Source organism: Marmota flaviventris, chromosome 11 (assembly GCF_047511675.1).
Source record: "Marmota flaviventris isolate mMarFla1 chromosome 11, mMarFla1.hap1, whole genome shotgun sequence".
NCBI classification, from domain to species: domain Eukaryota; kingdom Metazoa; phylum Chordata; class Mammalia; order Rodentia; family Sciuridae; genus Marmota; species Marmota flaviventris.
Genome location: NC_092508.1, coordinates 91,746,078 through 91,772,998, shown reverse-complemented (window position 1 = coordinate 91,772,998; position 26,921 = coordinate 91,746,078). Strand labels below are relative to the sequence as shown.

General features: G+C 35.0%; 1 protein-coding gene across 1 annotated transcript in view; it reads left to right on the top strand.

Annotated features, from left to right (window-relative positions):
- The window catches only part of Thsd7b (thrombospondin type 1 domain containing 7B), a 705,560-nt gene that overhangs the window by 485,919 nt on the left and 192,720 nt on the right, over positions 1-26,921 (top strand). Inside the window, exon 14 of the mRNA XM_027936850.2 lies at positions 24,613-24,791. Within this exon, the coding sequence (XP_027792651.2) occupies positions 24,613-24,791 (179 nt within the window). The remainder of the gene's footprint in view (positions 1-24,612; positions 24,792-26,921) is intronic.

Here is a 26,921-nt window from a genome sequence, read left to right as displayed (position 1 = left end):
AAAAAAATTCTCTCTCTCCCCCCCCCACCCCCCCCCCAAAAAAAATCACCGTTGCCAGGCACAGTGACACACACCTGTAATCCCAGGGGCTTGGGAGGCTGAGGCAGGAGCATTGCAAGTTCAAAGCCAGCTTTAGCAACTTAATGAGGCTCTAAGCATCTCAGTCAGACCCCAACCTCTAAATAAAACATAAAAAAAGGGCTGGGGATGTGTCTCAGTGGTTAAAAACCTCTAGGTTCAATCCTAGATACCCCTCCCCCACCAAAAAAAAAGTTGTTACCTACATACAAAAAAACTGAATTAAGGAAATAATCTGTTTACAGCAGCAGATAATTAGTAATAAATTTTAAAGTTATTTTAAATTATTAGTAATAAATTTTAGAGTTAAGTAAGCGATCTTTACAATGGAATCTATAAAACATTAATGAAAGAAATTGAAGATAACACAGTAAATGAAACGATATCCTACGTTCAAGGATTAGAAGAACCAACATTGTCAAAGTGCCCATACTACCCAAAGTGGTTTACAGATTTGATGCAACTGCTAGCAAAATTCTAATAACATTTTTCACAACAAAAGTAATCAAACCAGTAGGGTATCAGCCTAAAAACAGATATATCAACCTTTGTACCAAAATGGAAAGCTTAGAAATAAACCTACATATGTATACTCTTCTAATCTTCCACAAAGGTGCCAAGAATATACAGTGGACCAAAAAAAAAAAAAAAAATGTCTCTTCAGTAAATAGTGTTGGGTAAACCAGATATCCACATGCAGAACAAGAGTGAATTCTTATCTTCCATCATACACAGAAATAAACTCATAGTAGATTAAAGATTTGAACATTGGATCTGAAACATAAAACTTTTTTATTTAATTGATTTTATTTTTTTAAATACACGACAGAATGCATTACAATTCTTATTACACATATAAAGCACAGTTTTTTATATCTTTGTATATAAAGTATGTTCATGCCAACTCATGTCTTTATATATGTACTTTGTTATATTTTTGCATTAAAATTCTTATTATACATATATACCACAATTTTTCATATCTGTTTGTATATAAAGTAGATTGACACCCAATTTTTTGTCTTCATACATGTATTTTGGATAATGATGTCTATCACATTCTAACATCCTTGCTAATCCCCTGCCTCCTCCCTTTCCCTCCCTCCCCTCTTCCCTCTCTACACTTCATCTATTCCTCTCATGCTCCCCCTCCCTATCTCACTATGAGTCAGCCTCCTTATATCAGAGAAAACATTCGGCATTTGTTTTTTGGGGATTGGCTAACTTCACTTAGCATTATCTTCTCCAGTGCCATCCATTTACCTGCAGATGCCATGATTTTATTCCATTGTGTATATATGCCACATTTTTTTTATCCATTTATCCACTGAAGGGAATGTAGGTTGGCTCCACAGTTTAGCTATTGTTAATTGTGCTGCTATAAATATTGATGTGGCAGTGTCCCTGTACTATGCTGTTTTTAAGTCCTTTGGGTATAGTCTGAGGAGAGGGACAGTTGGGTCAAATGGTGGTTCCATTCCCAGATTTCCAAGGAATCTTTATACTGCTTTTCATATTAGCTGCACCAATTTGCAATCCCACCAAAGGTGTATAAGTGTACCTTTTCCCCCACATCCTCGCCAACACTTATTGTTGTTTGTCTTCATGATAGCTGCCATTCTGACTGGAGTGAGATGATATCTAAAAGTAGTTTTAACTTGCATTTCTCTGATTGCTAGAGATGATGAGCATTTTTTTTTATATATTTGTTGATTGATTTTATGTTCTCTTCTGAGAAGTGTCTGTTCAGGTCCTTGGCCCATTTGTTGATTGGGTTATTTGTTTTTTCAGTGCTTAGATTTTTGAATTCTTTATATATCCTAGAGATTAGTGCTCTCTCTGATGTGTGAGGGGTAAAAATTTGCTCCCAGGATGTAGGCTGTCTGTTCACCTCACAGATTGAAACATAAAACTTCTAAAAGGAAAAAAAAAGGGGGGGGGAATCTCTGTGATATTTGTCTTATTGATTTTTTAGATATGACACCAAAAGCAAGGAGATCACGGCAAAACTATACACACACATGCACACATATGTATGTTCACACTTATTGGCACTAGGTATTTGGACTCAAAGTATTTTCTGGGAAATTTTTTATGATAAAAATAGATTTGTTAATTAATTTAAAATGTGGACTATATCTGAGGAGAAATATGAAAATAGTGTCTCTTTCTCTCCTATTTTCAGTATTAGGGATTGAACCTAGGGCCTCAAGCATCCTAGACAATTGCTCAACCACATCTCATTTTTGATACAAGGTCTTACTAAGTTTCTAAGTATGGCCTTGAACATGTGATTCTTCTGCCTCAATCTTATGAGTAGCTGGGATTACAGGTGTGCTTCATAGTGCCTGGCTTTAATCTGAGTCTTGAAGGAAGGAAGTGGGAATTGTGGTTTAATAACACAGACTATCACAAGTGTGAGTAGCATATATAGAGAAGACTAGGTAGGGAATTAACTTGGCTAGGAGCTCATATGTTGAACAGATTTCATTATTCAAGTCAGTTTTATTTTTCCTCTACTTGAGTAACATTTGAACTCATTTTTAAGGGACTAATTTCTAACATAGCTTTACTGTTATCTACAAATCAAGGTTATGATAAAATTTCTTTCAGTGTGTATCAACATAAAGCTAAGCATAGCTTCCTCATGTCTCTATGACATAAGCTACGTCATAGAGATACACAAAATTTTAAATTATTAAACTTAAAATTGACTTTCCTCTGAAAAATAGCTGCTGATGCCAACATAACTCAACTTTAGGCCAGTAATTCTCAGCGTTTTTTACTCTGGTGATACACTTACCCAGTAATCTTTACCTAGAAGACATCCTAAGGGTTGCCCCCTGGGTACACTCAAGACATTCAGGAGCCTTTGCCCCATGTATCTTGATCTCTCTCACGGATTCTTTAAAACCTAAACTGCTTCAAAACTGCTGCTTTGGAGCTGGGGTTGGGGCTCAGTGGTAGAGCACTCGCCTAGCACATGCAAGGTGCTGGGTTCAATCCTCAGCACCACATAAAAATAAAGGTGTAAAAAATATTTAAAGAGAAAAACCCTGCTGCTTTAGAATATAGTAGAGGCATTAACTGGGCTGTTATTGGATTCCATGCTTTTTTGATGAGAAGAATTCTGACTTCATGGTTGAGGTTAGATTAGATAAGATTAAAGTTAGAGAAACCAGCCAGGGGAGGAAGAGGAACTGGGGGCTGGTGAGGGTGTCCCCATGAAAGTAGAAAAAGGCAGAGACTGGGGGGATGGGGAGGAAAACAGTTTCTGAAAGTCCAGAGGATGACAGTGACTGGAGGTGCAGAACTAGGATGGGACCAGGAATAATTGAAAACTGAGTTACAGATGGATAGTAACACTGACAAGGGTGAAGATCTAGTTTACGAGTAGAAAACGAGGAAAATTTTTGGATGATTTGAACACTGCACAGAACAATTACTAGAGATGAGAAAAAGACTAACATATTTGAAGTCAAAAGAAAAAAATTCTCTTTTTCTTTGATTATAGATTTGAGATATAGGTTTTAGAATAGTTATAGATGGCAAGGTAGGTGATAAGTATGATGTAGATGTGGGAAGAAGTAGTTTGATTTGAGATTGTGTTGGGAAAGTCTGCTTAAAATTCCATAGGAGCTGTTTCTACAAAACTCAGCTGATTAGCTCTAAAACTGGAAGAATATCTATTTGTTATATTTAAATATAGCTCCATCTACGCCTTGGTTTCAAGTTAACTGTATTCAATTGAATCTAAAACACGGTCTACATAAGAACATTTCAGAAACCTGAAAATGTATGTAATGCCTCCTCTACTTACAAATGTTTTCATTTTCAGGCTAAATGCCCCGAGTTTTTGTGCTCTGATTCATATGACAGTTTCTAGCTCCTTTTGTCACTGTGCTCAGTTTTCTTCAATATGTTTCCATTTGGCAACAAACATTTAAATGATAGTAGAGAGAACACAGTGTCCCCATGTCATTTCGGAGCATGTTTCCTGTACCATATGCTGCAGTCATACTGGACTTCCTCCCATGTCCCCCACACACCGTCTGTCCTTCCCTGACTCTATCCCTTTATCTGTGTTCTTTCCTCAGCTCAGTGTCTAAACCTTTTTAAGGTCAACCATTACTCATCTTTTGAGCCCTAACCCAAGTTATTTGTTTTAGAAAGCCTTTTCTCCAGCTTCACCAGATGGTTTCTATCCTCTCACAGAAAATTTACTAGTACCTTCATGTGAAATATGATTATATCAGGCTTTATCTCTTTGCACGTTATTATCCTCTTCCAGATTGTTAGTTCTGAATTCTCGGCTCTTTCACTTGTTAAAGTAGGGCATATATATTGAACACCTACTGTGTGCCAAGGACTATAGTTTGGTTACACAGGGTTAAACACTGTTTTAAACAAGGGACTATTATGTATAATTATAATGTACCAATAAACATTTTTAAAAATGTGACTTCTGTGAAGTTTGGTAGTTGACATATCAAGAAAATATATACACAGGATCCATAATTTGAAATTACCTTAAATGCCATGACCAAAATGACTGGGGTTATACAAGAGAATAACAAAGAATGGAGGACAAAATTTAAGTTGGTAAACAGAGAAGACCACTCAATGAAAGAAAATGTGATGTGGGGAAAAAAATGAAAGATGCAGATAATAGGTAAAGAATGCTTTTGGTCGGGGAGGCTCAAATAACATCTTGTGAATAAATGGGAACACAATATTTGCAATATTGTACTATATTTTCCTACTTTGGGCCATTTGAATACTACTTTTACACATGATTTGTTTTGTAAGCCATCTCAAATACTTCTTGATAAATGATATTTACATTAAAATTAATACAATGAATAATTTAATTGGTAAAGTGACTATAGATGCATTTTCAGTTTGCATTGAAAAAAAAAATTCCTACATTCTGTTTTTTAGGAACTGCTATAAAATTTTGTATTCTCTATTCTGAGTGTTCAGGTGCCTTTTGGGTACCATTATGGAGAACTGTGCTTTTACCTGTCTTCCTTTTCACATTAGTTGCAGCTTGTTATTCCAGCTTGTTAAGAGCTCTAAATCTTGATTCTGACATCCAACGTATTAGCTATAACTCTCAGCTTTATATCATCCCAGAATTTGATAAGCATGCCATCTGTGTCTTTATCCAAGTTGTTAATCAAAACGTTGAACAAAATAGGACCAAGTATTTCCCATCAGCATTCGGTTGCAGAGAGACATCTCTCAGGATGGCCCTGATCCATTAATCAACATGTTTTGGGGAGCTACAAAAATCCATCTAGCTCCTTACATTTGTTTGTGAGAGTATCAGGAGAATTTCTGTCAGATTTCTTCCTGCTGATAGCCTTCTTTTTCTCCTTTTCTACCAGTGTAGTAACCCAGTAAAAAGAAATCAGATGACTTTCTCTGACTTGACCTGAGACCATTTTGATACCTGATACCCACTTCTTTATCAAAACACAAGTTCTTTATAATTTTTCAGAATCTGATACTGCAATAGGTTTGTGTGAAGCCCCTGTAACACTATACTTCTGGTTAGGCCAAAATTTTCTTGGCAAAGGTAATGTCTCCATGATTTGAAACTGAGGCTGTTATATAACTTTCAAGGAGAATGGGTCTTTTGCCAGCCCATAGTTCCTAGCAGGTACTGATGCTGTTCAATAAGCAGACCTTTTAACGTGGGGATGTAATTGCAGAATATATCTTCTACAGATTTGATCTCAATCTTTGCTTCACTATGTTTATTTTCCACATTCTTTGTGTTGGTATATGGATAATAGTGACTGTAGTTTTGTTCTGCATTTTCTACTTGATTTTCCACTTATGACAATTTGCACCTTCATTCCTCTTCATTCAAGTCTTGTTCTCAGTTTGATACTTTTATCTGTCCATTTGCCCTCTTCTTTTCCGGGTTTGGCTTAAGGCCCTACAATTCAGATCAATTGCAAAACACATTTTTCCTCTGTTTAAGATGCACTCAACCATTTGCCGGGAGGCCCATTAGATTCCATTGCCTAAAAATCTTAACTATAATTTTCAGTACTGTCTACACTGAAAACATTACTTTTCATGCTCCTCTTCCTTTTCTTTTTCAAAGCTTTTTTCTAAGAAAAATAAATGTTAATACTACCTGTATTTCCTTTGTCCCTATATCTAAGAGTATATAGTCCCAAGAGCTACAATTCAGGTTTTTCACCAGTTATATTCCTTCTCACTTACATTATATAATAGAATTAGCAGATAATTAATTTGATAAGTTTTGATGGCCTTCTTTTGATTATTAGAGCCATGATATTGTTGATGATGTTGTTGTTGTTTTAGGATGTGCTGTGTTAGGTATTGTGTCAGTTGCTTATGCTATTTTATAATATCTATTTACCAGAAATAGACCTCAGGTCCACAGAGCCCCATTTTACTCTGGTGCCACATTGTAAGAAATCTATTTTTCATATTCTTCATGTAATATAAAGTAGTGGAATGGTGAATCTTCATTCACAGAGATGTTTAAAATACAGCCCTCAATATTCATATAGGGTTGGTTCCAGGACACCCACCAATACACAATTCCAAGGATGCTCAAGTCTTTTATATAAAATAAGGCAGTATTTGAATATAACCCACACACATCCTCCTGTATACTTTAAATCACTCTAAATTATTTATACTACCTAATGCAATATAAATGCTATATAAATAGCTGTTGTATTGTTTAGGGACTGATGACAAATAAAAAGGTCTCAATAAGTTCAGAACAGATGTGATCTTTCTCCCAATTATTTTGGATTAGCTGTTGGTTGAATCCCTGGATATAGAACCTGTAGATATGAAGGGTCTACTGCACTGTCTTCTCCAATGTGGCCCCTCTCATTGTCCCCTGCAGGGCATTGCGAAGAAGAAAAATAACAACAATTATCTTGAAGGTCATTATAATAGCTTTCTGTGTCCTTATGTTTTATGTCTCAAGTTGAACAAATGTGCTTTATCACATCCCTGGGCAATGTTCTCTGTGGAGTACCTAATCAAACTGATGAATTATAAGGCTATTTTTAATTTCAAAGTAGAACACTCACTGAAGTAACCTCAGGTCTTGGTGCCCATTGCTGGATACTCAGGGAGCTCAGAAAGCAAAGAAAAACCCCCGTCTGTCTCACTAGGAGATATATAATGGCTCCTGGCTCAGCCTTGATTATTGCTCACATCTCTGTATCTTTTGGTCTTCTGAATCTTGCTTATGAATCTTTGCCTTCCATTTCTTCCCTTGTCTCTGCCATAGTCTCAGTGTCTTGCCTTACAAGTCCTAAGAGAGGATATCAGTTGCTGCACACTGTCTACTTCAGTTCACACATAGCTTCCTTTTAGTTGCAATTCAATTTCATAATTTTCCCTTTCACTATATATCTCTAATCCTATTAGTTCCCCTCATATTTAATTGATAACCTCCAATTCAATCTTCATCTATTTATATAAATGGTATACTCGATATATAGATCTAAATAAGTTATTTACATGCAATTATTTAACTTTTGGTTTAATCTACAAGTGTTATATCCATTCATGTGGTTTTCTTTCTGATAAATGATTATAGCTAACATTTATTGAGCATTTATAATATGTGATATCTTTCTTGCTTGCTTTCTTTTTTGCACCAGGAATTAAATCCAGGGGCCCGTAACATTTGAGCCATATCCTTAGCTCATTTTTTAATTTTTTCTTTTGAGAAAGAGTCTTGTTACATTGCTTAGGGCCTTGCTAAATTGCTGAGGCTAGCTTTGAACTTGTGATCCTCCTGCCTTAGCCTCCTGAATGGCTACAATTACAGGCATGTGCTTTTAAGCCCAGCAATAATATATGATATCTTTAAATGCTCTCTTTATTAACAATGTTTACTCCATTAGTATCAGGTACATATGATTTATGTATTTATTTATTTATGTTGGTATATTGAATTATGCATAATAGCGGACTTTATTGTGACATGATCTGTGTGTGCAGATAACATAATTTGATCCATTCCATTTCTCAGTACCTCACTTTTTCTTCTCCTCCTCTGTCCCACTGGACCCCTTCCTCTTGGTCTCCCTTCTATCTTCATGAGGTTATTTTTTTTATTTTTAATTCTTTTCTCTATAAATTCAACATGCAAGAGAAAACATAAAACCCTTGGCTTTCTGAGGCTGGCTTATTTCACTCAATAAGATGCTCTCCAGTTCCATCCACTTTTTTTTTCAAATTACACAATTTCATTTTTCTTGATAACTTAATAAAATTCCATTGTGTTTTTATGCCACATTTTCTTTATTCATTTGTCTGTCAAACATACATAGGCTAGTTCCAAAACTTGGCTACTGTGAATTGTGCTGCTATAAACATATGGGTATACATGTATCTCTATGGTGTTGCTGACTTTAATTACTTTGGAAGAATCCTGAAGAGTGGGTATAGCAAGGTCATATGGCATTTCAATTTTTAGCATTTTGAGGAACCTCCACAGTGATTTCCATAGGAGTTGTACTAATTTACAATTGCACCAACAGTGTATAAGTGTTCCATTTTCCCTGCATCCTCTCCAGTATTCATTATTACTTGTATTCTTGATGATTGTCTTTATAACTGGAGTAAAATGGAATTTCAGTGTAATTTTGATTAGCATTTCCCTCATGGGTAAAGATGTGGAAATATATATATATATTTGTTGGTCATTTGAATTTCTTATTATGAGAAAAATTCTCTCTCATTCATTTATTGATAGGGTTAATTGTTTTTTAGCGTAAAGATTTTAGAGTTCTTTATATAGTCTCAATATTAATCCTATGTCAAAAGAGTAACTGGAAAGGTTTTTTCCCACTCTGTAGGATCTCTCTATACTATCAATTGTTTCTTTTTCCTGAGCAGAAGCCTTTTAATTTGATGCCTGACATTTAGGAGCCCTCAAACAGGTATACTATGATACAATAAAGAAAATCAACAAAGAAGCAGGTTAAGGGCATGTCAGACGTGGTTTCTCATCCATAAAATTTGGTTCCAGAGCTTATCTCCTGATCAGCATATTTAAATTCCTCTATTCATGGTACTATAGATACATTAGTTTTTTTTCTTTGGGGGTAACTGTATAGTTAGTGCTGTTTGTACTCAGCATTTTATATTTCTTTCTTATTAGTGATAAATTATTTAGGCTTCATTCAACTATAAGACAATCAGCTAGCACTGTTATGAACAGTCCTACAAAGCTCTTTTGTGTTGTATCACTAGATGGCTAATATAAATATAATTTTCACATAAACATTTAAGCAGGAAAATAATCAAAAAAGAGAAACACATTAAAATGTTAATTGTTGGTAACCTTTGAACAGTGTGACATTTAGATATGAGGTGTTCCCCCCCAAATCATGTGTGAGCCAATGCAAGAAATTTCAGAGATGAAATGATTGGGTTATGATAGCTATAACATAATCAATGCATTAACCCATTGATAAAGATTAACTAGGTGCTAACTTTAGGCAGGTAGGGTGTGGCTGGAGGACGTAGTTCTCTGGGGTCACACCTTTGGGGTATATATTTTGTCCCTGGTGAGCCAAACTTAGTCTCTCTCTGCTTCCTGATTGTCATGTCCTGTGCTGCCTTCCTTCATTACAACCTTCCGCCATGATGTTCTGTCTCACCTTGGGCAGAGCAATGGAATCAGCCATCTGTGGACTGAGAACTTTGAAACTATAAGCCCCAAATAAACTTTTCTTCCTCTATGTTGTTCTTGTCAGGCCTTTTGGTCACAGCCATTAAAAAGCTAGCTAAAACAAATGAAGATCATATTTTTCTTTCTCCAACTCTTTTCTCTTTATGCTTTCTATTTTACCTTTCCCTACATTTAGATTTGAGTGTCTTATGGAATTAAAGCCAGAACCAAATTTTTACCTCTGTAGCCTAGATATTGTGTCATTGAGTTTTATATATGGATGAATTGGTTTCACTGGGTTATTTTAAACAGCAGCAAAGCAAAAATTCATACCCTAATATAGTGTAGATGGTACTCAGTTTTCTTGAATGATAAGAATTGAAAATTTTATCTCAATTTTATCCAATTTTCTTGAAATCATCATTTGGAAACACTAGCATGAATAGTATGAAGTACACTCTAACCTCAGAATAATTCAATTTCCTGGGCCAGAACTGTACTTAAAATATGTATAGCTATACCTTAATGCCTTAAATTCTGGCCTGACTTTTAAAAAAGAAAATAAAGCTGATAAAATGAAAAGGCTTACTAACCACATTGGCCATACCCTATTGTTTCAGGCATATTCTGCTTAGATAGTTGGCACAGGAGGTGGTCTTGCTTGTGCCCTCAGTGATCAATGTTCATCTTTAAGAAAATAATAACTAAAAATAGATCCACATAAAACATGTTTGCAAAGATTAGGAGGCAAACCAAGGAAACTGTCTTTGACACTTTCTGAGTTTTAGTCACCACTGTGTGAGATTATTACCACATGTTGATCAGTGTGAAGTTATAGAATTGCACATACCCTTAAAGCAATGGAAGCAAAGATTTATGAAATCCCTGTGAGTCATTGCAAAGAGATTGGACTTCTATGTAGAAGCAAGATAGGGAACATGAGAAGAGGAACATGACTGGGAAGAGTTAGGGTTTGATAATGAGTTCAGTGTTTTTCTTCAAGGTATTATGACCTCATCCCCTTCCACAGTGTCCTTCAGGCTCTGTTTAACATTTTAAATAATTTTGTTGATTATTTAAAATTACTTAAACTATTGATGACCATATATCAAATGTTAATCATGGCATGATCAATTTGTTGGATCAACAAATAGACAAAAATTCATAGGAACACTCTACCCTTCCCTGCGTTCCACAGAGATTTTCACCTCAGGAAGTAAATATTATTCTTGGAAGACTTTAAGATGTTGGGTATTTTTCTGTATGGTATTTATTGAGGTGGAACTCATCCTACCTCCCTCAGATATTGAAGATGATGTTATTCTCATTTTGTTGGAGGTCAATAGTAGTAGCAGGAATACCTAATCTCTTTTTTCCCAGACCCTCTGATCTAGAGAGCGATTCTTGTAGTAGATGTGATCATTATCTCCATTTTACAGATGAGAAAAGTGAAGCCTAGAGAGATTCATTATCAGGCATCAGATAATGCCACAAGTAATACATATTCATCTTGATATCAGCCTTTCTAAGGCCTATTTATTATCCATCATGGCACTGAGCCTCTGTATTAGAATCAGGAAGTTATCCTTTATGAAGTGTGCACTGTGACGTCAGCATTATGTAGTGCTCTCATTTGATCCTCCACATAATCTGATGCAGTAGGAACTTATCCCCATTTTATAGATGAAGGAGTGCAAATATGGTCTATAAAGATTGAGACAGGAAATATATTCAATTTTATGAGCCACAGGGCTTCTGTCATAACCAGTCACCTCTGCTATTGTAGTGTGAAAATAGACATAGGCAATGCTTAAGCAAACAGTGGAGGCTTTGCTCTAATAAAACTGTACTTAAAAAACAGAATCTGGATTTGACCTGCAGGTCAAAGTTTGCCAATGCCTAATATAGATGTTAAAATTGGAAGTTAGAGAATTTAATCAGCTCATGTTGAAATGGGATGTGGGCCTAGGTCATCCGTGTGTTCACGTTATCTTCACTCTCTTCTCTCTAATAGACTGTACCCCCAAAGATATGCTTAAGTTATAAACCCCAGTATCAATGCATGTGACCTTATTTACGAATATAGGGTCTTTGTAGATATGATTAAGTTAAGGAACTTACAATGAGTTCATTCCAGGGTTAGAGTGGGCTCTAAATCCAGTGACTGGTGTCCTTATAAGGGAAAGAGATTTGAGATACAGAGACACAAAGGGAAGACAAACAGGCAGACACTGGAGATATGCTGCCACAAAACAAGAAACACCAGGGAGCACCAGAAACCAGAAAAGGCAGGGGAGGAATTTTCTCCTATAAACTTCAGAGGGAGCACAGACCTGGCAATACCTTAATTTTCAGACTTCTGGAATACATCAGAATGAATTCAGAAGGCTTTATGGCAGAACTAGAGAATACATTTTTCTTATCTTATGCTACCAAGTTTCTGTTAACTTGTTATAACAGCCCTAGGAAACAAATAAGCTGTTGTTTTTTTTTTTTTTTTCTGTTGCATTTTGCTTTTTCTTCAGTGAAATACTGTTGGATGCTCATAATACCTTTCCTTGTTTAAAAGACCTTCTGTCTGTATGAATTGGGATTATCCACAGTCCCCTGACGCTTCCATTAGTGTAGTTAGAAGATTGCTGACTATTTAAATTTTCCTAGAGAATAAAATTAAATAAGTAAATAAATGTAAATTTCTTTACTTTCTTGTAAAACCATTAAATAAAAGTATAGGATATCTGCTTGCTAATTGAAGGCAGGAAAAGCCTAAATATAAATTTCTAGATTAGATAATACACAATCTGTTAGGAAACGAATTTATTGATAAGTAAAACAAATTCACCAGTATGAGTGTGCTATATAAATCAAGCCTGGGAGTCATATTTAATTTTGCACCTTGGCTAGGGTTCAAAGGTTTTTACAGTAACTTACAAGAAGTTAATGTACTGTGAATTCATTCCAGTACATTGATTTCTGCATTATCTCAGTGAAAGATGCAGTTCTTTGGCAAAAGCAAACTTTTGGAGGTAAATTTTCTTTGGCATATAATCCATAATTGAAAATTTGTAATCTTGTGTTTCCTTGTTCTTGAATACAAATTGTTGTTGGAATGACCAAGCAGTTCAGCCAAAAAAGAAAAAAAAAGAGTCTCATCTCTGAAGTTGTGTCCACACCCTATCACACTGTGAACTTTGCTCTGTGCTACAAGACTGATTTGGAGAAGTTTGGCTCTGAATGAAAAAGGCTTGCACTCTCCTCATTCTAGATGTTCATGCAGTTCCAGGTATTCTTCATGTCTCTTGTTGCCATGTGTGTAAATGCTGGTGCGGTAGTATACAGGATACTAATGGCAGCAGAAGTCTTGTCACCTCAGGAAGTTGAAGCTTCAGGAACTTGTACTTGCATGAACCCGTTTCAAATCATTGCACCTACATTTGTATTCCTTATTTTATCTTTGTTTAAAAATATCCTCCATTATATAACCTTCTGAGCCCACACACCCAGCTCCAACAGCAGCTAGTAGTGTCGAGAGTCTGGCTTTTCCTGAAGCTAAGATTCTTTCAAGTAACAAACATGGTGAGTGAGAGAGGGAGGTCTCTTAATCTTCCATTTTTTTCTAGCCTCACCTATATCTGTTTTCCTATTGGCTATCTGAGTAAGCTTTTACTTTGTTTTAGTGGGGGTAGAAATCCTAGGTTAGGTATGTCAAAGGACTGTGAAGGCACATTTCATTTGAAGAAGCCTGTTATTCAGTTCCAGTGGTTGGTAAATATGCTGGAAAGGGAACTCCCAGATTATCCACATTTTCAAGAGAAGTTGTAGATCTTTATTTTCATGTAAAAATCACTCGATTTTGAACTCTAGAACTCTAATGCAAAAATTAGCAACCAAATAAATGAGCAGATAGACAATAAATAAATTTATGGTCCTGGCACAATAGAATGGCTGAATTCAGGTCACAGCTTCCTCAGGGACAAAAGAGATGAACCTAAAAGAACAAACACTCTTCTTCTAAGCTTTTGTATTTCAGAATCCCATGGAATGCATTGGGGTATCTGACTACTCATAAATTGGCTATGATTGTCAGAATGTGTTATGTTAGACTTAGCACTTGGAAAATGAAGCTGTTGAGGGGAGATTTCACTGGTCATTTTGAAGACAGTCCTTTCTCCATTTAGATAACATATTAGCTAGTTAATTATAGAGTATTCCTTCATCTTTCATGATATTGTTTCCTAATAACATATGTATCTCATTTTTTTATTTCATATAAAAAGAGTATTTTAAAGTCTAGGCTTTTGTCAGTTCACTTCTGAATTCTCCAGTCATCTCTTAACCAAGTGCCCTGAGCTCATACTACCTTTTCTTCCATCCAGCAGCATGCCAAAATTAATGCCAACATCCTTAATCAGTTTTCTAAGCCTGTCATGATGACCTTCAGTCTGGTGCCCTACTAACCCAGCCAAATTTTATACTCGTCTTCAAATTTAAGTTCTTTTATAGAAGTTCTCTCTATTGAGGGGTTAACTTCCATCTTCATTTAATGTGGTTTCTCCCCTGCTTAGATTGCCATAAAAATTCTGCCATGCTATGAAAGTTATTTATTTTAAGTGATATATTTAGAGTTTTGCTTTAGGGATATACATATGGCAGCCGATCAGACATGGAATGGATTATGAGAACGAAATTTGAGATCTGGAGTCCAGTTAAGGGACCATTATAATGGTCCAACTGAGAGTAATGAGTGTCTGGCCTTGGCTGCTGGCAGCAGATTTGGAAAGACAGAGATGGACTCAAACAACAGCTGATTTACTGACCCAATACAAAAATCTCTCATTTTTGTCAATGTTATCCTAGCCTTTCATTTACATGAAAATGATCTGGAATGAGAAATGACATCCAAATTTGAAAAATATTACCCTATAATTTCTCTGCTAGAGCATCTTAACAGAATTATATTCTCTATCAATCACTAACCCCCAAAACATGATAAAGAACATTTCTACTTTGCTATATAGCTTTTAGTAGTAGTAAATTATTAGTATGTAATTTATATCATATGTTAATTTTCCATAATGTTCTACTTATTATATCTTTTGACCTTATAAATTATAGGAAATTACAAAGAAGACATATGGTTACATTTTTATTTTAATGCAAAGAAACACAACTATTATGGTTTCATATTTTATCCCAGATCACATAAGATCAGACCTTGATTTATCACGTTTATTACTAGTTTTTTTTAAATAACAAATTATAATGTTCCTTAGTTATATATAATACACACACACACAACACACAATATAGGCTTAATTTTTGCAAAGTCATATTCTAATTTGATAGTGCTGTTGTTCAGACTTTTTAAACTGCTTATATAACAATGTTATTTTCTCAGAACACCATACAGATTCTCAAAGTACTCTAAATATTTGTTTCACAGTGCTCTGTATTCTTTTTGAATGCACACTTTTCTATGCCAATATTGATAAGTGATATTATAGTTTCAAATGAAACAGACACATTCAAATCTCAGTGACTGAAAGTCACAGAGTTCACTCACCATCTGTGTCTATCTCAGGTTGGCTGGAAACTCTGTGTCACTTTCACGCCAGGACCCTGATGTATACAACAGCACTGTATGGCACATTGCTGGCCCTTGTGGCATAGGGAAAGAAAAACTATGGTTAATAATGGTCCAGAGAGATCTTAAACTTTCCACTTAGAGGTGCACACTTCATCTCTGCTTACAGTGTATTTGCTAAAGCAAGTTATGTGATCACACCTAACTTCAAGGAGGAGGAAAATGCATTTGTACTGGGTATCTGAGAACTGAGCTTGAAATATTTAAAGAATAGCTTGATGAATGTAAGATGCACTCCTAGATAACTTTAGAAGTTTTAAAGGAAATATGAAGTACACAGTCTGTAATGCAGTTAAAGATGCAATTCTCTCAAGGCAAGAAGGTGTAATGACAAGATTTCATATAGGTCCTTGAAGCCACAGTTCTAGAAATTTCTCAGTAGTATCAACTTGCCAACAATCTGTGTGCTTTTATAGTGCTGAAAATGACAAGTTACTGATGCAATTAACCATTAAGTCAATTTAATTTTAACAACACTTATTTATAGTAAGAATAGAAACTGTGTATGTGTGGACCTAACTGAACAGTTCTGATTGTTATGTGTCAGTTATACCCCAATATCCTCAATATCTTTTCAGAACAAAAAGAAGGAAGAAAGAAAAAACATCTCTCTTCTATGCCTGGAGGAAACTGGCACAAGGGAATTAATGTTGAAAGTCTGTCTATATGAGCAACTGCAGCTCCTGATTAAATTGTCTGGATGATTCAATTTAAAAGATCGGTTCTTTATATTGTTATATTAATTTGGCACTGAGACATTTAGTTATAGCAAGTGAACTAGTTTGAGCAATTAGTCAAAAACCTGGATCTACTATAATAAGTACTTTTTACAAGAATTTTTAGAAAATTGAAGCTGAAATCCATTCATGTTGCCTCAAATCACCATAGAATTTTGTACATATTATTTGTGTCATAATTTGATATACACATATAATCAAATGTATGTGTCATATAACTCATTATAATTTTTTCTCTTATTTATAAAACTGATCTTTTCCAAAATATAAATTTCTTCAAAGGCAGGTTGATTCTGTACCTTGTCACTCTAACACTAAAGAGAGCATTCTGAGATCATAAATTTTTTTTCTACTTGGTAGCTGAATATCACTTTAAAGTGCATAAAAGGAAGCTTTTGGCCTATGTGACTTTGAATAACTTAACGGCATATAAATCTACATTTAAAATAAAGAAAAGTAAAAATAAATTTAACCACACACACAAACACATGCGTATGTGTGTGCCTGTGCACACACACACTTTTTTGGGCAGTACTGGGAATTGAGCCTGTGGCTCAAAGTACTATACGGTGAGCTACAACCACAGCCTTTTATTTTGCTTTTGAGGTAAGATCTCACTAAGTTGTTCAAACTGGCTTCAAATTTTCAATCATCTTCCCTCAGCCTCCTTAGTAGGTGGGATTATAGGTGTGCATCACTGCGCCTGATTTGAGTTATATTTTTAATTAAGGATACTGGTTAACATCTACATGATTTCTTCAGCAGAGGTAGTGACAATTAATAAGTAATTGTGCTGTAAAAGTAACACAATTTGAGTTTTAAGGAGCCTAGTAAACCTTTTATTTGTCAATAAATTATTTGAACTTTGTGTAACTTCTATATTTTAAGTATCTTATTAGATTCTGGATCCAAATGAGAGATGTTGGTAATTTTAATACATCACCATCTTTTCAATTTTATAAAATGCAGTAAAATATTTTTCTACTTAGTAGGGAGTATTTTCAAAGACTTGCACCTAATAATTCAAAAATTGATAGATAAGATATAATAATAATTTAGGCACTTTCTCAATCTTCCCTCCCAAACCTCACAGAGACCTTAATAGGGTTGGAACCCTCTCTGAGAGTATAGAACTGCTGTTCATAAGCCGTATATATATACTCTCTGAGAGTATAGAACTGCTGTTCATAAGCAGTATTTCACAGTCCAAAGCCACCCAGTTGTATTTGTTCTATACTTCCACCTGCTAATGGATTGATATTCTAAATAAATATTTAGCACCATCAGTTTCTCCCTTGAAAAGTATGACAACAGCTGGGTGCAGTGGTGCACCTGTAATCCCAGTGCTTCAGGAGGCTGAGGCAGGAAGACTACAAGTTCAAAGCCAGCCTCAGCAGCTTAGCAAGGCCTTAAGCAACTCAGTGAGACCCTGTCTCTAAATTAAAAAGTACAAAAAAAAAAAAAAAAAAAGGCTGGGGATGTGGCTTAGTAGTTAAGCATTGCTAGGTTGTTCAATCCCTGGTACCAAAAAGAAAACTATGGCCAGGTATTGATATAACTTCTCAAATTGTCTTTCTTGGACCAATATTAAAACATTTCTCCCCATTTTTTTCCCCAACTCTCTGAAACAAATATACTTCTAAAGCTAACAGGAGCTTTGTAGTAGGGTACACTTTTACTAAATGAATAGAATAACAAATTCTAATAGCACTGAAATGTACAAACTAAAACAGCAAATCTTTAGTGAGAAATGAAACATGATATCATTTTAACATAATTCTCCCAGATCTTAGTTTGTTAAACATTTAAGTTTTCTCTCAAAAGTTTTTGAGATTTTATTATGTAATGTATGTTTTCTTTTTTCCCTATTTTTAATTTTTTTTAAATTTATATATGACAGCAGAATGCATTACAATTCTTATTACATATATAAAGCACAATTTTTCATATCTCCAGTTGTACACATAGTATATTCACACCAATTCATGTCTTCATACCTGTACTTTAGATAATAATGATCATCACATTCAATCATCATTAATTACCCCATGCCCCCTTCCTTCCCCTCCAACCCCTCTGCCCTAACTAGAGTTCATCTATTCCTCCCATGCCCCTGCTCCCTATCCCACTATGAATCAATCATCTTATATATATAAAAAAAATGGCATTTGGCTTTTTTGGGATTGGCTACCTTCACTTTCACTTAGCATTATTTCTCTAACTCCATCCATTTACCTGAAAATGCCATGATTTTATTCTCTTTTATTGCTGAGTAATATTCCATTGTGTATATATGCCACATATTTTTTTTAATTCATTCATCTATTGAAGGGCATCTAGGTTGGTTCCACAATTTAGCTATTGTGAATTGTGCTGCTATAAAAATTGATGTGGCTGTGTCCCTGAAGTATGCTGTTTTTAAGTCCTTTGGGTATAGACAGCTGGGTCAAATGGTGGTTTCATTCCCAATTTTCCAAGAAATCTCCATACTGCTTTCCATATTGGCTGCACCAATTTGCAGTACCACCAGCAATGTATCTCTCAGTATGCACAAAACTCAACTCAAAATGGATCAAGGACTTAGGAATACAACCAGAGACCCTGTGTCTAATAGAAGAAAAAGTAGGCCCTAATCTCCAGCATGTGGGATTAGGCCCCAATTTCCTTAATAAGACTCCTGTGACACAAGAATTAAAATCAAGAATCAATAAATGGGATGGACTCAAACTAAAAAGTTTCTTCTCAGCAAAAGAAACAATCTATGAGGTGAATAGAGAGCCTATATCTTGGGAGCAAATCTTTACTCCTCACACATCAGATAGAGTACTAATCTCTAGGGTATATAAAGAACTCAAAAAGCTAAACACCAAAAAAAAAAAAAACAAAAAAACACAAATAACCCAATCAATAAATGGGCCAAGGACCTGTAGAAACACTTCTCAGAAGATGATGTACAATCAGTCAACAAATACATGAAAAAATGTTCATCATTACTAGCAATTAGAGAAATGCAAATCAAAACCACTCTAAGATTTCATCTCACTTCAGTCAGAATGGCAGCTATTATGCATACAAACAACATTAAGTATCGGTGAGGATGTGGGTAAAAATGTGTGTGTTTTCTAATGCTGTGTTTCAATTATTGAGCACAAGGTTAGTATATGTAACCGGGACTGTCCAATAAAACGTTTGCTGTCACTTTACATGGTAGAAAAATATAAGGGAATTGACATAGATTATTTTATCAGGTTTACTATCATCAGTATTTTCTTTCATATGCTTTAGAATATTAAATTTGGATATTATGCTTTAGAATATGAAATTTGAATGTTATTCACATATGTATTTGAATGTTAGAAGGGTGGGAGAAGAAATGCATATAAACAAAGTTAGTCAACTTTGCATTGCTATGATCAAAATACCCTACCAAAACAAACAAACAAACAAACTTACAGAAGGGAAAGTTTACTTGAGGCTCACTGTTTCAGAGTCTATGATGGCTAACTTCATATCTTTTACGGGGAGGTGGGTACTGGGGGTTGAACTCAAGGGCACCCAACCACTGAGCCACACCCCAGCCCTATTTTGTGTTTTATTTGGACCTACCACAAGGCAGAATATCATGGATGAAGGCAGAGGAGATAAAAGCTATTCAACTCATGGCAGTCAGGAACCAGGGGAGGGAGGTGGAGAGAAAGAGGGAGGAAGAGAGAAAGGGGGAGAGATGGGGGCTATGGGAAGGAGGGAGTGAGTGGGAGGGAGGGACCACAGACCACAGGGAAAATGAACTATTCCAGGGCATGCCCACCTCCTCCAGCCACACCTCACCTGACTACGGTTACTTCCCAGTTAGTCAGTTCAAATTAGGATGGATTAGTTACAGTTTTCACAATCTGATAAATTTACCCCTGAACATTCTTCTGTTATCACAGGAGCATTTGGGGAACACATCATATTCAAATCATGACACTAACCTAGAAAGTAGTTGTATTAAAGAGACTACCTTGTTCAGGAAACAGTTTGGATGTTCATTGTGCTGAAATCAAAGAGGTCAGTGTTAGAGGATTAGTAATATTGTTTGAAAATGAGTTCCATTCCAGGTTCCTGGGCTTAAACTCCTTTGGGTATGTCATTAAATTAATATTTCTGGTTTTAACATAGATAGAGATACTATAATGGATCTTTTTCACTCCATCTTTATCCATAGTCAGATTTTTTTTGTGTGTGTGATTCTATAGGTAATGTGTGTGTTTTGCAAATTGGGTACATGCTTTACTGATTATTCTATTATGACTACTTCATACTTATATGCAGACACCTAAAGTAAAACACTAAAGCATCCTTAGACAACGTAACATGATGGTTCAAGCCATGTGTTCTGTATAACCTGTAGTATTAAATACTTATTGGTAAAAACACTGCTGTTCTCATAGCAATTGAGATTAGATTTATGAGAATGTTTCCAGTGAAGTATTATCTAGATGGAAACAGCTATTCTGTGGTATATTTTGTGGAAATGAGTTTGATAATACATCAGTAAGGTTTCTATAGTTAGAAATTGGAATTCTCATCAAGGAGGTTAACCTTGTAATGGTTATATTTCATCATTGTGTTGCCAAAAACTGTATTAAGTGTGAGGGTAAAACTAATCCTTTCAATGATGAGGTAGGTATGTGAATATGTAATTATTAATAGCTCTAACTATGAAATTTCCTTTGAGGTATATTATAGCATGGGGATTTTTCTGAAAAAATAAATAGCACTGTCGCTTAGTCCTTTTGAATTTAAAAATTATTTTATACTCATTGAGAGAGAAAGTATTGCTAGAGGCTTGCAAATTAAAATCATTCAATATGTAAGTATAGATGAAGATGATTTAAAATTTTATTTCATTAAAAGAAGGACTCAAGGGCTAGGGATATAGCTCAGTTGGTAGAGTACTTGCCTTGTGTGCATAAGGCCCTGGGTTCAATCCCCAGCACTGGGGGGGGGGGGGGGCGGGGATAAAAAAGAAGGACTCATTCTAAAGATCCTTTATTTGTTTAGACACTCAAAATATTTAAAATTTATTTAAATGAAATCTTCTGGAATTTCATATTTGCCTATTCTAAGCACACCTGCCATGAAGGTGAATCCCACCTAATTTCCAACCATATTCATTTCATTTGGTAGCTAATGAAATCATTAAATGACCCAGTTTCTCTGTAAAATTATACAATGCCGTGTCCTCTCTTTAATTCTTTATGTATCTTTTACTATGTACTTAATACTGAATTGGTGATCACCAATTCAGTATTAAGTACATACATAAAGTCATCTTTACAGATGACTATAGAATTAAAATTCTTAAACAGTAATTAATTTATTACTTTTGAGCAATTATTCTTTTGCAATCTCGAGAATCTTTTCCTGATGACTCTTATTTTGGGTATATTTTGTCTTCAGAGAACAACCAAGGAGAGAAAGTTCTAATAAAGTCCAAAGTTCTAAAGAGATAACAGGTGAAAATGAAGACTATGCCTTATGTAGGAAAATGGATGCCTTTTCTATTTTAATATGAAGGAAGAAAAGAAAGACTAGGAATACATATAGATATATTTATAAGAAATTGCAGTTGAAGGAGTTCACATTAATTTCTTTTTGTCCCCTCCCCCATTGTAGAAGAGGTTAATTTCTTTCTGTTCTCCACCCCCATTGTGGAAGAGGTGATGGTAGAAGAAGAAATTTGAAGACAGAGGTAGAAGGTTTAGGGGAGCTGTTAGGCAAAACAAGAGTGAGAAGAAAACTCAAAATAATGACCAGGGAATTAGAGAAATTGGTTGAAAAAAGAGTACCAGAAGTGTGGTATTAGCATTTTCTTCATCTCTCTTTCCTGCTTTAAGTGCAGAGGAAGAAGAATGGATGGACTGACATCCAAGATTTTGCCAGTTAAGCATGGCCAAAGGATGCTGGGACAGTGTTCAACTCTATTGGCAAGAGAGAATTGAAGTAATAGATAAGGGACATTAACTTGGTTAGGGAAAGAACTTCTTTTGCATAAGTAAAGGTATAACAATTTTTGGAGATGATGGAGTAGTCTGTGTAGATAGAATTTGAGATACAGGAGAGGGAAGAGCCAGAGATTTAAACAAACAAACAAAAAAAACCCAACCTCTGAGGTTCTTTAAAAATTGACAATGCCTGTGTTCCAAATTTCTTGCTAAGTTGGTTTATAGTACATCTTAGACAATGGAGTTATGTTTTACAGAGTTGAAAACCATTGCTTAGAAATATTCTTAAGCAAACTGGGTTTGGTTTGGTTTCGTTTTTGCAAAGTAGGTTGTCATTTTCTCTTTAAGGCAATAGAATCAGCAAAGATTTTAAAGAAGGGAACAGTATAAGTCTTTACATAATTAAAATATGGTTTTTCCTCAGAGTTATTGACAGATAACAAAAGAGGACAGTTAGGCAAATAGGAGATTCACAGAGAGAACACTGCATCCTTCTGAGCTAGGAATGATCAGATCTTAAAGGAGGGACTGACAAAGAAATTATAGAGTATGTATTTGTGAGCTTTAGTATTTATTTTACTACATGTACTAATATATGTGTAGAATTATAAAACAGGGTATAAGGAAACAAGAAAATATGATATTTTTATTTTGATAATTTCTTAGATTTTAATGGGACCAGACTGCAGCTCAAAATAGTCTTTATTATCTCAGTTTCCATGTGTCAGGAATCCAGGGATGGTTTTCTCTAGATCCTCAGCTTAGGGGTCTTACTGAACTATCAAGGTGTGGGCCAAGGATGAGGACTCATTAGAGTCTGGATTAGGGAAAACTCCCCATTTAAACTCTCAGGTTTTGGCCAAATTCATCTTCATACACACATAGGACTGTTTTGTTTGTTTATTTTTGCTGACTGACAGCCAAGGGCTACCCTCAGGATCTATAGGCTGCTTGGAGTTCGCTGCCATGTCACTCCATTGGCATGTTATAGCATGGCTGTTTGCAGGCCAAAAAAAGAGAATCTGTCTACAAAAAGGGTACTTTCCCTCTTTTATTTCACCTGATTAACTCAAACACACTCAAGATATTCTCCCTTTTGATTAACTCAAACTAATTAATGAATTTGGCACATTAATATATTTCCCTTAAAAATTATCAGTACATAATAATTATGCAGAATAATATATTTCATTGTGACATATCCATACATAAACGTAATATAATTTGTTCAGTTTAAGTCCCCAGTACTTCCCCATTCCCCTCCCTCCTCTCTCACCCTGGTCCCCCATATATTTTTATGGGATCCATTTTTTAATTTTTTTTTATTTCTGGCTTCCTCATATGAGAGAAAATGTACAACCTTGATTTTCTGAGTCTGACACCATTTAACAAGATATTCTGCTCCATCCATTTTCCTACAAATTACATAATTTCATTCTTTATGGCTGAATAAAATTCCATTGTATATGTACATGTTTTCTTTACTCATTTATCTGTTGACAGATGCCTAAGCTGGTTCCATAACTTGGCTATTGTGAATTAATGCTGCTACAAACATGGGTGTGCGTTTTTCTGTGTAGTATTGTGAATTTAGTTATATTGGGTAAATGCCTAGTGGTGGCAATAGTTCAAAGAGATGAAGAATACAAGAGAATTATAATGTTTTTGAAGGACATTAATGATATCCATTTTAGACATGGAGCAAATTGGGCATCAATAATAGTGACTTCATAAATGGTATACAACTCAGTAGAGAAATCAGGATTAGAGACATTTACTTGGTAGCAATCAGTAGAGGTGAGCATTAAAACAAGGAGATCATCCAGAGAAAGATTATAGCAAGAGGTAATCCAAATAGTGGAGGAAGAACAAGTAAAACTGGAACTTCTGTAGCTATACTGTAGTCCATATGTCTTGATTCCAGTGCAATATCCTATTATACTTTTTTTTTTTTTACTTTCCTTTTACTTTCTTCTTTCAGTAATATCCTGCCTTTCTTAATTTGTGGTCTGTTCTCTGTTCTTGTTCTACTTTCAAGTCACACTGCCTGGAAGGAGAATCAACACCTATATTAGTGAAAGCCTTGGTGGTCACAGACAGAAGAAAGATTGACTCTATTATACTTCCTGTTCCAGAGGGTGACTTTCAGGATTGTAGGATGGAGAACTCAAGGCCCAATAAGAGAAGATGGCCCATGAACTGCTTCATACTTTATCAGAAACCAAAAATAAACGTACTTTTTCCTGTCTCTTCCATCTCAGATTGTCTATGAAAAAAACAGAATAGCACACATTTGAATGCACATGTAATCACATTGATTTATCTCTTAAAACTTTGGTATGTTTATCTAAGTACAAGACTGAAGCCACTGTAGAAATATTGTTAAAAAAAATTCTGAGCTCTAATAGGAAATAGAATTTGATAAGAACATTTTAATCCGACTTTCCTCCCTCGTCTTAATTCTTCTTTCAGGTTATATTCAAGAAGAATGTGTCATCCCCTGCCCGTTTGATTGCAAGTTAAGTGATTGGTCTAGCTGGGGTTCTTGCAGTTCATCTTGTGGGATTGGAGTGAGAATTAGATCCAAATGGCTAAAGGAAAAACCTTATAATGGAGGTCGACCATGTCCCAAACTGGATCTCAAGAATCAGGTAAAGTGCATGGAACAACAACTACAAAGCTAAAAACTCTCCTCATTGCTAATTCCTGTTGAAATTGAAGTTGTCCTCTTACCGCAGGTAGCTTGCTGAGCTTGGAAGAAAGATGAGAAGGGCATAAATTAAGATAATAGAACCAGTAATAGAAGCTTTGCCAGCTCAGAGGTAACATCAAGACCAACTTGATTTTCTTAGCAGTAGTAGGGTTTACAGAATTAAATGCAATTTTTTAAAATCTTGAAATGTCATTTGATATTTAAAAGTTCATACACACACACACACACACACGCTCCCTACATATGTATGCATGATTTGGGGGTGTATGTATATATTTGTTTATATTATAAAATGTTGGAAGAATATCTATTACTATATGCAGTATAATTAGTGGCCTTATCTGTCAGTTCCAAAAGTGGTATTTTTTTTCCCCTTACCTAACTCTTTATCCTAATTTTCTTCATTCTCAATCTTATCTGTTTGATAGCTCTCCAAATCTTTTTTGGCTATTTCTCCACCTTTTTTCCCCAAAGTCATGCCTATTTCCAAATGAAATCCTGATGGATGCCTTCCCATATGGATGTCTAATAAAGTTACCATCTTAAGCCATCAAAATTGCTTAGAATATTTCAGTCTGCTTTACTAATGTCACAACAGTATAAGATTTAGTTAAGAACTATAGTAAGAACTTAAATTTCACCTATGGTTGTATACAAATTATTAGCTTATGAGTGATATTTCAGTTTTAATTTTTTAATGATTCGAGTAGGTGGAACACAAGGCAATGTTAGTTAAAACTCCTTTATTCTGAGAGAGGTGAAGTTTGTCTCATGTGGGGGTAGATACTTTGTGAGTAGGAAACTCTTAATAGAATAGCTACTTAAGCTTCTATCACTAATTCTATTATATTAATTTCTTTCCTTTAAACCCCATTCTGATCAGATGCTCTACAGATTTCTAAGGGTAGAAAAATTCCATATGTCTGTTCTTATTGATTTATTTATTTTTGGTACTGGGGATTGAACCCAGGGATGTATAATAACTGAGCCATATCCCAAGCCCTTTTAATATTTTATTTAGACACAGGGTCTTGCTGAGTTTCTTAGGGCCTTGCTAAGTTGCTGAAGCTATCTTTGAACTGGTGAGCTTCCTGCGCCAGCCTCCTGATCCACTGAGATTACAGGCATGTGTCACCATGCCCAGCAATATGTCTGTTCTTGATTAATTTGAGTAGCATATGTAGTACTACTTGGACTTAAATATCCCATGTTATTTCAAGACGAGTATTGCTAGCTATTTTTCTCAAGTTTTTGTATAAGATGTATAATTCACTGAAATGAAAAATTATCCTAGTGAGAAATATTTAAATTCTATTACAGAGACTAGTTAGTATTCCAGTCTTGTTTTATAAGGTTATGTGTTAAAATAATGACCATAGTTTCTTCCCTCAAAGAGGATGTAAATCTTTTGAGGACAGTAGAACAGAGGTTCTTAAGAGCAGAGGTCTTCTGTGGAGTTAAGCCTTACAGAGAAAGGAAGCATGCAGGTTTCTGGTCAGGAAGATAGATTTTGAGAATATTCTGCAAGAAAATGATTTCATCATTCTTAGGGATTTTACAGGCATTTAAAAGAACTACTAAGCATTTTTATGTATAATAACTAATGACAATTCTTATCATATCTTCTTCACAACCATCAATGAAATCCTAGCCTTTATAATGCTAGTGTTTAACACTTATTTTAATATTCTAATTTTATAAATGAGAAAATTATCGAAGGGATAAAAGACTTCATTGAAACACAGACATTATGACTATATTCTCAGTGTTGGAATGCAATTGAATAGAAGAATGTGTATAAAAATTGAGAATATGAAGAAGTTAATGGTACTTGTATGCCTGTTATGACTTAAAGAAAACTTGTTCCAGGCACTTAATTGACACATAACACACCTTTGAGAAGCAGTACAAGCTAGAAATGAAATCCAGTTTCAAGATTAGTTAGATAAATATAATAACTGAAAATTAAGTGAAAGTAGGCCCGTCTGCAGAAGATGTTTCTATTGTTTGATTTTTTATTGTTGGCTGTTCAAAACATTACATAGTTCTTGATATATCATATTTCACA